The sequence below is a fragment of the Lontra canadensis genome, unplaced genomic scaffold (genome assembly GCF_010015895.1).
Source record: "Lontra canadensis isolate GAN:19392208 unplaced genomic scaffold, GSC_riverotter_1.0 scaffold1, whole genome shotgun sequence".
Lineage (NCBI taxonomy): Eukaryota > Metazoa > Chordata > Mammalia > Carnivora > Mustelidae > Lontra > Lontra canadensis.
Genome location: NW_022630995.1, coordinates 60574252 through 60588756, shown reverse-complemented (window position 1 = coordinate 60588756; position 14505 = coordinate 60574252). Strand labels below are relative to the sequence as shown.

The window sequence follows — 14505 nt, the reverse complement described above, 5'->3', positions numbered from 1 at the left end:
TGAAACATAAGAGGGAGAGCAGTGAGTGTATGGAAAATATCATCAAGCTAGTTTTGCATATGTTTGAATGGAAATAATTTCCATTTGAATAATCTTAGTGATAATGTCAAGTTAAGTTTTGTTGAGATCTTAGGTTCCCAGGACCTAATAATTCTAGTTAGGTGATTTCATTTGATCCTGGCCTTTGTTCTGGAAGTGACAACTGAGGTATGGGGAAGTTACCCTCTAGTCACCTGGAAAATGGTAGAAAGAAGACTTTAGTGCATGTGGTACGGCTCTCAAGGTGCGGCTCTTGACCACTAATTTGTGATTAGAATTAAAATCTTTATATATCTCTACTGTTATATCATTGTTTCACATTTCTGCCAAACACGCTTCACTGGACATTTCTGAGCAAAGGAAAATAGCATCACAGAATTTTCCAGATGGAAGGCTTTTCTAAGACTCCCAAATCCAACTTTTATTTTAGACCAAAGTAAGGACAAACTAGGTAGGACAATTGCTTAAGACCACCAAACCCTAGAAAAGCCTGAATGAAGGTCAGGAGGGCATTTCCTGAGTCTCAGGTAGTTTTATTTCCACAGTTGGATTCAACTCAAGGACAGTTAATGGGCTTCTACTCTGAGCTATGCATGGGATTAGGTAGCGAGATACAAAGACAGCACAGCCTTCCCCTCAAGGTGCTTATGTTTGTTCGGTTTACAGGCCAAGGTCTGGGATCTGGGGACGCAGTGAGGAGGGTGAGACACTGTCCTTGTTGCCATAGGGCTTGTACCTAAAGAGTGCAGACTGAAAACACTATTAAATCTCTGAGAATTTCAGAAAGAAGGCCATGGTATTAAAGGGACACATGGGAGATTTAATTAAGTTAGTCTGGGGGGTCAGAAAAAGCAAAGAAACCAAAGTTGAGAAAGCAAAGTTCACTGATCCGTAAGAGTGGATGTGGTGTCTTAAATGGTGTTTTATATGGCTGTGGGAGGAGCCAGTGGGAAAACATGGCTCTTGTCAGAGGTGACTTCACCCTGGGCTGATTACTGGCCTCCATGAGCTTCATTTCTTATGCGTGGAGCAACAAGGCCACACTGGCTCAGTGGTTTTTAACCATGCTCTGAAGGGTGCCCTGGGCTCCCCTAGGGGCTCATAAGGAACAGGAGGGCTAGAGGACTTGTGTCTGGCTCATTGTCCCATGTCACAGGAGGCTTCATTCCATCTGCTTCCGGATTTCTTTTGGGGAAGATTCCAACCAGCCCAGAACAACACACACAACACAACAAACACTTGTTTGGATGATTTCAAGGGCTCTTCCGGGTCTAAAATAATTACTTGAGTAAGCAAAATTATTGTTCTTCATCTTTTGTTTTTGGAAAACACTTTTTAAATAGATAGACTGGATTTCTCCTCATACATTCAAACACTGATGGCAAACAGGAATTGTAGACGTTCTTGGCACTGTAAAAACAAAATAGGATCTGGGATGGCTTTCAACAACAGCAGCAGCAATCTAGTTAATGGGAGATCTTTGGCTATTTCAACAGTATTTCCAAAGAGCTTAGACCACATGATGCCTTCTTAAGGCACCAGGTCAGAAGACCCAAGACTGACTTCGTCTCACTTTGTTGTGCACTGGCCTCACCCTCAGAGCTCCCTGGTGAACTGTCTCGCTGCTCACACTGATGACTTTCCCTGTGAAGCTAGATGTCGGCTTTCTAAGAGGCCTCTCTTCTTAGCTACCACTGTATCTATGGGAGATCAATTCAATCTATCGGGAAAAAAATGCAATAAAGAGACTGAGTATCTGGGATTCAGTAGGAACATTCCATTTATCGTTTCAGAGATATCTATCCCATTGCTTCCGTGACTGAGCTCAGGAAAAGACATCTATCTTCCTTTTATTCATGGACTTATTTTTGAGCATGTAGTGTATGTCAGGCATGGATTCATTTGTAATATATTTATTGATGCTGGTGCTGGGCAATATAATACCCAAACAAAAGTTGCTGTTCCCAGGTAATTTACATTTCAGTGGCAGGACATAGAAAACAAATAAAAGTGTATGATGACAAAGACAGGTGATGACAAGTGCTCCAAAGAATAATGTGACAGAGTGAGGAAGAAAGCTGGGCCATAGAGAGAGCAGGCACATGAAGAGTTCTCCATCTGTCACACAGGGGAGATGGGGAACAGGGGCACTATTTTTTAGGCAGATCCCAGAAAGCCTCTCTGTTTAGGTGATGAGAACGGAGACCCAGGGAACATGAGGGAGCCCATCATATGACTGTGTGGACAGGAGTTTCCTGACAGAGGGAAGAGCAGCGCAAAGGCCCTGAGGTGAGATGAACAACAGGGAGGTACCGCTTGAGTAGTGGTTGCAGAGGTAGGGGAGTGCCCAGATCGCTTGCCATCTTGTAGGCTGTAGTAAGAGCTTTGTCTTAAACACGGTGCATCTTTTGGATACACTGTTTACACATCCTGTGTCTTCATTATAGCATGACATTTTCTCTGGCATCACTTACCTCCCCCCCATTTAAAAACTTTTGTATCTGGCATCATTGTCAACAGCAGCGGAGATTTCAGCTATATCAAACACGTCTATTAGTAGTCATTTTTGCTGTCGAGCTTCACTTGTTTGTTGTTTAGGTAATTGAAATCCTACAGACTAGTGGGTAAGAGTGAATTTCAAGAATCCTACAAGCGAGAAAACCGGATCAAATAGGCAAAGTAGCATGTCATGCTGTGATAATTCATAATATCCAATCAGCTTTGTTTTGGGGGGTTGTTTAATAAAGTACTAGTATTTGGGATAATGGAAGAAGATGAGATACAGAGCAATATTTCTGGAGTTTGAATCTTGATTCTGCTACTTACTATGGGCAGGATCATAGCAGGTGCTCAATAAATATTTATGAAATAAGCAAATGGGCTGAGGGACAGCGGTTTTCTCATCTGGAAAAGTGAGAAATGGTTACTCACACTTCACTGGAATTTGTGGGTGGAATACATGGGTGAACGCCCTTCAAGTACATGGCTTGTAGCGCACACCCAGTTATTAGCATTATTGTGTGATGGAAAACTAGAAGGGGAATGACAATCTACTCTCCTTGTGAAGTACACACAAATATTCTCAAATGCTAGGAAAAGTTCCCTCTCTGTCACATAAGAAGACCCAAACGTTTGTTCTCTGGGGTCCTTCCCTTCTTGAAATTCAATCAAGTGGGTTTCACGAGGAGGAGGCTGGCATGCTCGCCATCTGGTGGCCATCTGTGTAATTAGCACCATCTGCCCACAGAGTGTCCTCATTTGCTCTCCGTTCTGCACCAAGATTGATTTCACTTCCGCTGCAAAATTTATTGCTGCTTCGGAGGTACTGTGGTGAGGGGAGCACAGCATGGCTGTAGAATCTGATGGATAGGGTTGGACTGTTACCTCCACGACTTATTAGGGAGAAATCACAAAGAAATTGTCAACCTTCCTGGGATCTTAAAGCAAAGCATTCCAGAGAAGAAAGTATCACAAGACCCACTTGTGGTTGTGTTGGAGCAGCTGGTCCAGCTTATGAAGCTTGCTGTTGAACTTTAGGAATTTTGCAATGTGGTTGTTAAACACAGCCATTACCAAAAAATAAATTATTTCACGCACACTTTCGTTATATCTGACACTGCCAAACTGTCTTCCAAGTGGTTGTGCTGTTTTGCGTTCCCACCAGCAGTGCATGAGAGTTCCTGGTGCTCCACATCTTTGCCAACATTTGGTGTTGTCAGTGTTCTGGATTTTGGCCATTCTTCGAGGTGTGTAGTGGCATCTCATTATTGTTTTAATCTGTACTCCCCTGATGATGTGTGATGTGGAACATCTTTCCATACGTGTTTTTGCCATCTGTATATCTACTTTGGTGATGTGTCTATTGAGGTCTTTGGCCCACTTTTTAATCGGACTGTTGGTTTTTTAATTGTTGAGTTTTATGAGCTCTCTGCCTATTTTGGACAAGAGTCCTTTATCAGATGTGTGTTTGGCAGATATTCTCTACAGGTAACGTGACTTGTCTTCTTATTCCGTTCACATTGTCTTTCCCAGAGCAGAACTTTGTAATTTTCAGGAAGTGCAACTCATCAGTGATTTCTTTCATGGATTGTGCCTTTGGTGTTGTGTCTGGAAAGGCATCACCACACTCAAGGTCATCAAGGTTTTCTCCTATGTTATCTTCTAGGAGCTTTATAGTTTTGATTTTTAATTTAGGTCTCTGATCATTTTGAGTAAGTTTTCGTAAAGGGTGTAAGGTCTGTGTTTAGGTTTCTTTCTTTCTTTGCTTCTTTCTTTCTTTCTTTCTTTCTTTCTTTCAAGAGGATGTCCTGTTGTTCCAGCACCATTTGTTGGAAAGACAATCTTTGTTCCATTGGATTGCCTCTGCTGCCTTATCAGATATCAGCTGACTATATGTGGGTCTATTTCTGGGCTCTCCATTCTGCTCTACTGATGCATTTGTCTGTTGCTTCACCAATATTGCACTGTCCTGATTACCGGACCTTTACAGTAAGTCTGGAAGTAGGATAGTGTCAGCTCTCCAAATCTGTTCTCATACTTTTTTCCCCAAGAGATCTGTTTCCAGACATTTACCAGGGCTTGTGATTTGGTGCTGGTGCTACCACTAGTGAGCTGAGTGACTTAACACAGATGGTTTGTCCTCTCAGGGGTTCAGTGTCCTCATCTGTGACTTAAATGGAGGGACAAAGATATGTGGGATCCAAGAATGTGTTTGTTGATAGAAGGGACAATGAACAACAGAATGGCAACAAATGGGGTCTTTGAAATCATTCACATGGGATTCTAATCCCTCCTCTGTCACTTACTGAGTGACCGCGGGAAAATTAGGGAAACACTCTGGGCTTTGGTTTCTGTGTCTGTAGAATGCAGATTATGAGGCATAGTTCCTTGGATGTGGTTAGAATTAAATAAAATAATACTTGTTTTTCACTTAGCTGCCATTTGATTTGTGTTCAATATATGCCATACCCTTTATCTATGAAACATGATCATGAAGATCATTACTTCGGAAATAGACCATCAGTGTAATGTTCTGTAATTAGAGAAATAAACTCTGGACAAAAATGGATAAAGTCTGGGCCGAGTTATAGTATTTATCATGTCTAACAGTTTTAGGATATATGGACAGGGACTTTTAGGACTGCATGTCCTGATGATTAATTATGGAAGAGCCTAACGAAGAAACTTATGATCCAAGTGGGTAATGTAGATTTGACAAGGCCTGTTTGAGGAACATCTCCAAGTCCGTTGAAGCATTCAGAAATTAATTCCGACAATAAATTGCTGACACCATTCTTTGGGTGGGGCAGGGAGAGAGTAAGTTAGGCGAAGCCATGAATTTGAGAGGGACACACCCTCTTAAGCAACTGCTCAAGTCAGGTGAGACAGTACAGTGGCAGGAGCATGTACATCAACACACACTTGACCATGTAATTGACAGCTGTGTGTTGGGATTAGTGATGGATGTAGGACAGAAGCTCCTTCCTCAAACAAGCCTGGGGAAGCTCTTCTTCCCTGACCTGGTGTTTCAGGGAATGAGGGTGGGAGGGCAGGCAGGGCACATGAAGGACTAAGACTTCAGGGCTGACATGGGCAGTGGGGTGGTTGGGTTTGTGTGTCTGAACAATACCCAGAGATTCACAAAATGCTAGAGACCATTGTGTTCTGCTGTCTTTCTGCAGATGGGATATTAAGGCCCAGTGAGGGAATATCATTTGCCTAGATTTAGAGACAGAGAAAGAAATGGGACCAGAAGCAAGCAATATGGGCCTCTTGACTTGCTCCTCCACAGGCCCCCACCTAGTGCAGGTGCATGACCCCCACTAGGGGGTCACAGGTTCATCACTAGGTGTTCCGGTGACTCCTGGCAATTCTTATTGAATACACTATTAAAATGGGCTAAATTTTAGATTTAATTGAATAAATATTTACTAAGCATCCACTATGTGTGTAGCACAATGCTATGTGTTTGCTACAGGGAAAACAACGTTGAATAAACGTTGATCCTTGTGATTGAGGAGGCTAACTTGTTTTTCATATTCATCTACAAGATTTATTTTGTACCCTGAACACCAGACTGGATAAAGCATGAATGGTTTTAGCTTAGAGACTCAGGAAGACTCTCTTAGAGTCTTAGAGAGAGAGTCAGGGAGAAAGAGGGAGGGTCAGAGGGAGCCCAGAACCCTGTGAATCTGGTCAGTTCAGCAGGCCTCTGTGGAGGGTCCACCGTGAGTCAGTGATGTTTTCACTTGTCCTTACCTTTAAAAAGACAGATATTGTATGATGTAGCTGGTATCTCCCCCACTTTAGAGATGTGGAGACTAATGTGGAGAGGTTAAGATCCTTGGAGTTTTCTTATTTGGAAAGCAGTAGTGCTGGGATGTGAATCCAGGGCTCCATGTCCCCAGGTTTCACATTCATGCAACCATATGCTAGCTACTTCTAAGCATCAGAAACCATGTTTAACTTCCCGTGAGGTCATTGTCTCCCACCTCAGACCAATGCCCCTTGCTCTGTGAAGTCTTCCTGAGAGACACTGATCTCCCCCCCAGGCAGAATGAAGTATGCACTCTGTTGAGTTCCCAGAATACTTAGAGTTGACTGGACCAGAGTGCGGGCTCTTCATGGTGTAAGGTCTTATGCTATTCAATTCCTGGAACAAGTAATTTTAAACAAAGTGCCCTGTTACCCTAGCAGTTATCACACAGTGTACTAACTCCCTTGTTTTTAATTGCTTTATTTGTGGCTACTTTACATTTCTCTTTCAGAAAACCGTATGTGTTAAAACGAGCAGTTATCAGACACCCTTCCTTTTCTCTGAGCCTTATTCTTTCCTGTGTATGTGATGGAGAGGCAAATGCTTTCCTGTAGTCCTGTTACTGAGGGATTTTTATAAAATTTATGCCAGTTATAATAAATTTATGACATCAACTTTGAACTGAATCTTGTATCAATGCCTCTGTGGTTTTGAAAGATTTTTTTTTAAGATTTATTTATTTGTCAGAGACAGAGAACACAAGCAGGCAGAGGCAGAGGGAGAAGCAGGCTACCCACTGAGCAAGGAGCCCAATGCAGCACTCGATCCCAGGACCCTGGGATCATGACCTGAGCCGAAGTCAGCCGCTTAACCAACTGAGCCACTCAGGCATCCCTGCTTCTGTTGCTTTTAAGCTATTTCTGAGATTTTGTTGTGTCTGAAATAAATTTAAATCTAAGATTATAGGAGAGTAATCTTAAATTTATTTCTGATAATCTGTGACCCAAGCCTTGTTATTTTTGTTTAAGATAAAATCCAAAGGATGCTGAAGTCCATCATTTTTGCGACATTTTTTGTTGCCATATTCTGGCACTAGGGGGCAGTATCGTCCATCAATTCATGTCTAGCACTAAACCTTGCAGCGTTTGGATGAGTGGGATAACAGGGAACAGGAGGGGGAGTTTGCAGAATGGATTTTAGGTACTAGCAAATACAGCAAAACTCTGGAAACATTGCCATCGTTGACAAAACCCTGGGTTCTGGTCTACGCTCTGGTCTCTGTGACCTTGAGCTAGCCACTTCTCTTGCTACATTTCCTTGCATAAAATGAGGGAGTTAAACCAGATTAACTCAAACTCATCTCTGATTCTAATTTTGTTGGCATCCAAATTCCTCTAAAAGCAAATGAGAAGAAAGGCCTTTTGATGGTATTATATGGAATTCTATTTTGCTTCTTTTCAACCAAGCTCATGTTTCTGGATGTACATGTTCAGTCACCTGTGCATAATTCTCTTTCTTTTCTTGGATAGTATATTGTATTTCGTTATAAATTCATGCTTGCATATGGTATGCTTGTCACCTCAGAGAAAATTGGTTCACAGTCTGTGCTTGGTTCACATCTGAGGCCAAGAGAAATTCGCTTTAACATCCTTTATTCTCAGCATTAAGAAGCTAAGCTGCCCTATATTTGAACATTACAGCTATCCTTCTCTGAAAAAAAGACAGTTTTTTTTGGATTTGTGGTGAGTGCTAATGGCTCATCACAAACAAGCTGTACTAGTATTATATATAAATACTTTGCCCCCAAATAAACTTTCACCCATTTTTAGAATTAAAAAAGCCAAGTTTCAGGGAAGATAAGATCTTGAAATCTGACAGTTTCCAGATAATGTCAGAATACGATCGCAAGAAAAATGACATGAAGTGTACATTAACATAAATCTATAACTGCTCAACTTGATGAAAAACATCACCATAAAATTCTGTCATTGCTGAACCACCCGATATGTTTTTTCCATGACATTTTGTGAGAATGAATAAATTATCTGAGAATGTGTTTCCATCAAAAATACAGAATTTTGTAATAAACACATAAATCATTCAAGCATTCTCCAGCAAGATGCCTGGTCCTAAAAATGGGGGTATTCATATTAATTTCACCCCTTTGAGCTTCCTTCTCTCTGCGGTTCCTTAGCGCTCTGAGGGGTGATGGAGAACCATCAATTAGGGAAATGTAGGAAGAAAGGATGTAAAGAGAGTAACTCTTACTGCAGAAGTTTCTCATGCAACCTCCACTTACTCCCTACAAGCCTCAATTCTGGGAACTCTGCTTTCACTGATATCCTGTATGCAGTCTAGTGGGGGGCTCCTTTTGAAAAACAGCCATGTATTTGGAGCCATGGTCCCCGTATACCAGCCTACATTCACTGCAAGATTGACAGCACTGACATAACTCTGAAAGAAATGTCCTTGTTGTGCTTTCTTAGAAATTAGTTTACTTTTCCATTATGCGCAATTAATATCACATTAAGAAGCATGAACTCCTGTTTGCTTAGACTACCAGAAAGCTGAGGAGGTGAGCCAGTGGTTTAATTTTAATAGAGTGTAGTGATGTGTACCCGAGGGTCCTGAATTTTATCTTTGTCTTCATGTTATAGTAGACCTAGATTCACTTTAGGATTTTATTTTCATTTTCTTCCATTTTACTATGTAAGTTTTTGTTAACCACCCCAGTAGCTTTGTGAGCTCAGGTAAAGCATAGATAAATATATGCATGGATAGTTGTGATACTGTGATTTATAATAAGAAATATATATTTGATCCTCATCTCCAGGATTCTGGCACAGAGTTCATAAATCACTTGGATTTTCCTAAGTGATGAAAACTATAAAAGTGTCTTCTTATGTTAAAGAGGTGACTTTTGGACTGCATCTGAGAATGGTTTTGGGAGGATGGGGAGAGCCCACCATATGACTAGAGAATTGGAACTTTCTCTACCTCCCACACTCATCCCAGGGAGGGGAGAGAAGCTTGAGATTGAATTCATTTGCTAATGCTCAGTGATTTAATCAATTATGCCAATGTAATGAAGTCTCCATAAAAACCGAAAAGATTGGGGTTCAAAGGTTTTGGGTTGGAGATAAAGGAAGTATGGGAGTGCCACACCCTTTCTCACATACCTTATCCTGTGCATTTCTTCTGTTTGGCTTTTCCTGACTTACATCCTTTCATAATAAACTGTAATCTAATGAGTAATAGGTTGCTTTGAGTTCTGTGACCTCTCTAGCAAATTAGTGGAACCTAAGAAAGGGGTGTCACTGGGACCTCCAATCTATCACCTGTCAGAAACACAGGTGACAATCTGGACTTGTGACTGGCATCTGAAGTGGGGACAGGCTTGTGGACTGAGCCCTCAACTTGTGTAATCTGATGCTACTTCTGAGTGGATAATATCAGGATTGGGTTGAGTTGTAGACACATAGCTGGTGCCTGAGGACATCTTGGAGTTGTGGGGGGAAGTGCTCCCCCAACATGCATATTGGAATGGGGATTAGAAACATCTTAATAGACCAACAGACATGTCGATAATGTAGAATAATGGTCAAAGAAGCTTCTGCAATCAAAGAAGTGAAATTGGATGTGTATGGTGAACTATAAAAAAGGAAGGAATTGTGAGGTCCATTTTGTCTTCTCTCTCTCCAGGACTCATTTCTCAACATGTGTCTGTGAAAGTTCTAGGATGACATGGAACATTCGTGTATCAAACAATTATGCTCTCATCTGGGATCGCTCTGTGCTCCAGGTCCCTTTCTCTGTCAAGAGATCTGAAAATACTTGGTCTACATAATTCACTTTGAGTTATGTGAGTTCTCATAAAATACATGAGTTCATGGGGAAGAGCTCTGAATCAAGTACTGTATACATTGAAGGTACTGACATTTTAAGGACTAAAGAGGCACCAATTTGGAAGCTCCTATTTTGGGGGAGGTTTAAGGGTGGTATGGAAGGAAGGCAGACGGGGGAGGAGGAAGGTTTGAGAATAGCTATAATTTCCTGCCTCGGTGAATGCTCCTGAATTGAGTAATCATAAAAACCCTGCCCATTTCATACTTCAAAGAGGAGGAAAGTGAGACCCAGAAAGGTTAGGTGAATCACTTAAGGTCACACAGCCAGGAAAGGGGCAGAGCCTATGTTTTGGCTACTCTGGTTGCTCCTTCCACCATGCCTCCTGTTGTGTGGATCTCCTCTGTGCCCCTGGATGATCCTGCATCCTGTACCATCTCCATCTGCCTCTGCTCCACTCCACTCTCCACCCCTGAGGACCAACCAGCATGGACCACATATTGACCGCCCTGCCCTCTGGTTTCTGGTTGGGTTCAGTCATTGCAAAGTCCCTGTAGGAATTCAGAGGTGGGTTAGAGATGGAAGTTGGTGGGTATGTGTTCCTTTGGCTTCCCCTCCATGAGACTTAGTGGGGCTGCTGGTGTCCCTCCTCTCAAGGTGGTGTGCTCTGGTTTTCTGTAACTGTCCCCTCATTCCTTTGGGCTGGGGGTGGCGACAATTCTACTGCTGTTAGCCCCAGTTCCCACATCAGCCATACACCCCACACACCTCAGTAAATTGTTCCTTTGTAAATAAGTTTCCTTAAGTCATCCTAATTTGTGTTTGCCATCTGTCTCCTATTAGGATCCTAGCTGTTACACCTTCCCATGAAAGAAAATACGATGTTAATAATAGGTTAGAGAATATAGCATTGGACCCATAAAGGATAAATTTGATATGTTTCAAGTACTGGGAAGTGTAAATCATTGCCATCTTTTCCATTTGGACATTGTGAGAGAAGATGGAGCATGGGGGAAATGATGAGAGGAGCTATAATGTGTATGATCCAATTAAATTTCTTTGGCTGTCCTCCATGTGTGCTTCCAGCACTACTGAAATTGATTATTTCCTTTCAGCTTCCTACCTGTATCTTCATCTCCAAATTGAGTTGCTTTGCCTAAAGCTTTCAAAATCTGTTTTCATATGAATTAATCAACATTTTAAAATTAGATTTCTATCTTGTGATTTTACTGGGGATATGCTTGGAGAAATAACTTAGTTATATATTTAATGCAATCCATATGTCTCAAAGCCGTTCCTTTCTGAAATTGCATAGCCATGGAATATGAATTTACACTATCAATTTCTTCATCAATAAGGTAAGGTGATAAAAAGGCATAAGATGTGTAAGAGCCTTTCCAAAAGTCGTTATTTCATGAAGGACAGTCCAATACATCATCTTGATTAAGATAACCTGTGACCACCAACAAAGATACTCTGTGACCACCAACAGATTTCTTGGAAGCAAAGACATATCCTTGTGTTTCAAACTTTGTGACTTGACTTTACCTTTAACATGTTGGCTTCTGGAATCCTTGGAAACGGGTTTGCCCACCTGTGGAAGACAACGTGGCACCGTTAGCTCTTCAGTTGTGACTATGATACCATCAAATGTGTTGCCATTCTGTAGGGTTACTCCCCAGGGTCAGGGCATAAGTCCCTGGATGCATCATTCTTAGAGACTCACCATATGTGTATAGTTGGCAGTCAGTTAACATACGTAAAAAAACGTAAATGTGTGAACCATTGTGCCAACGACTACTGTAGTGACCTTGGATGGTATTTGGCATAAAAATGCTTGTGTTTGAGAATGTGGCAAGTCACTTAAACTTCTGAGCCTCAATTTCCTCATTTGTGAAATTATGGTAACAAAAGTACTGATACATCATGAAGATGGGGTGATTACATGAGACATACCATGCAAGGTGCCTAGAACAGGGAATGGCACCAACAAAGCTTAAGAGTTATTAGCTATCGTTATTAATATTATTAAAGGCACTGGTCAACCATTAGGGGCTCTACAATTGCTAGACAAGAGGGTGGAGAAGAAAATGAAGATATCATAATGATGCCCAGTGTTTCTGAAAGCCTCTAAGCCTAGGTCAGCAGTGGGGTCTATGATGGTTAATTTTATGTGTCAAGTTGACAGGGCCACAGAGTTCCCAGATAATTGGTTAAACATTTCTGGGTGTGTCTGTGAAGGTGTTTCCAGATGAGATTGGCATTTGAGTCAGTAGACTGAGTAAGGCAGATGGCCCTCCCCAGTGTGGGTGGGCATCAGTTAATCTGTTGGGGATGAATAGAATAAGAAAGGCAAAGGAAAGAAGAATTTTATCTCTGTATTTGAGTGTTGAACTGCAATATTGTTCTTCTGCCCTAGACTGAAATTTACATCATTGATTCTCTTGGTTCTCAGGCCTTTTCAACTCAGACTAGAACTTACACCACTGGCTTTCTTGGAGCTCCAGCTTTCAGATGGTAGACCAAGGAACGGAGCCCACATAATCACTCTTTTATGTCTCTGTCTCTGTGTCTCTTTGTATCTCTGTATCTCTCTGTCATCTATCTCCTATGTTTCTAGAGAACGCTGAAAGTACAGGTTGTAACATTATTCTTCATTGGCATCAAGTTGAGGTAGACAAGATGGATGGCGGGAGGGAGAAGGATCATTGAATAGCCTGTTATTTATTACCCTATGATGTTCACTGTCTCGTTCTTTTCCTCTGTGGAATATGGGACCACTGTACATGCCTGGAAGGTGTGTGGGTCTTTTGCTGGTCCATTAATCTAATAAGAGTTGAGCGTCCTTTGGATGTTGTTGTCACTATGGCCTCCTTCACGACTTCCAGTTCCTTAAGTGTTACTCTGTGGAGGTTGGGGTGCTGGATGGGTTTTTCAATGTTCTGTTGTACCTTCAACTTTCAGCTTTCCCTGTGTGCCTGCCTTATAGATGGGGTCTCTCAAGGCTTATGTCCACCTCTCACCACAAGCCTGATTATAGAAGCAGTAGAGATTCTCTCTTGTCTCTATCTCAGGTGGACCCATTGTGCTTAGGATCTTAGGGATGGGGGTTCCTCAGCATTCCCACACTTTTCCCCTTTGGTAGCCAAATTAATTTGGTGTCTTTGGGCATTTGGATCCATTTGGTCCTTTTGTGTGAAAGAACTTCTTTGCCCTATACCTTCCCAAACAGTAAGTGCCCTCTGATGGTGTTAGTATAGGATTCCAGGGCTGAGAATATTTTCTGCCCCTCCCAAGGGGGCTCCTCCCATTTTCTGTCTGATAAATATTTATCCGTGCCCACTATAAGTCTGCATCAATGCTGGAATATTAGGGAAAAAGAGGAATAAGAGCTTGGATTCTAAAGGACTCAGAGCTCAGAGACACAGAGGTCTGAGCTCACAACACCTTATAGCACATTATAACACAGATTTCTCAACTTCAGCACCATTGAAAGTTGGGGCTGGACAATTCCTTGCTGTGGAGGCTGCCCTGAGCATTATAGTACTCTTAGCAATGTCCCTGTTCTTCACCGGTAGATGTCAGTAGCACTCCCCAACTGGTCCTGACAACCAGCCTGTCTTTGGACATTGCCAGCTGTCCCCTAGGGGCAAAATGGTCCCTAATGAGGGTCACTGATGACCATACAATGATGCGTCAAAGACTGCTTTGCACTGTTTCTTCCAGAAGCCTTCTCAATAGCCTCTAGCTGGGGTAATTGATGCAGCTTCTGTGAACCATTCTCACCTCTGTCTTAGCACTTCACATTACACTTCCATTAGACTCTTCCATTAGACTCTGGGCATTGGCTCATTTTTCATCCCCATTGTTGAGCACAGTGCTTGGTACATAGCAAATGCTCAATAAATGAAAAGATGGGCAGAGGCTCAGTGGTCGAAGACAGTTGTAGCCAACCTAAGGAGTCTAGGTAGGAACTGGCCTCTCGTCAGGATTATTGAAGATCTCTGTCATCGATGGTTTACTCTCAACAGAGGTTACAGTGGATATAGAAGTAGTAAGAATTAACACTTGAGAATGAGGCTATAATGAAAAATAGAACTTGCTTCTCATAAAAATGTGATTATCCAAGTATTGATCATAAGAATAAAACTCCCTCCTTATCTGAATTGAGCTCAAGTCCTTACTTAATTAATAATTCAACTTCCCCACCCTGTCCCCGGCCAACATTGTGCTGAATCTCCCATATTCTTTTTCTCACATGATTTCACTTGACTTGATATGCTGAGGTTATAGTTTCACTTGCAAAGTGATCTAGCTGAAGGAAGAAATCTGTATTGTAACAGAAAGCTACAAGGATATTATGAAGG

The 14505-nt window shown here is 41.8% G+C and overlaps 1 protein-coding gene across 2 annotated transcripts in view; it reads right to left on the bottom strand.

The window, feature by feature from the left end:
* Positions 1-14505, bottom strand: part of CLNK (cytokine dependent hematopoietic cell linker) — a 162314-nt gene that overhangs the window by 38914 nt on the left and 108895 nt on the right. For both annotated transcript variants that reach the window (XM_032854983.1, XM_032854973.1), the window contains one exon: positions 11687-11732. In XM_032854983.1, the coding sequence (XP_032710874.1) occupies positions 11687-11732 (46 nt within the window). The remainder of the gene's footprint in view (positions 1-11686; positions 11733-14505) is intronic.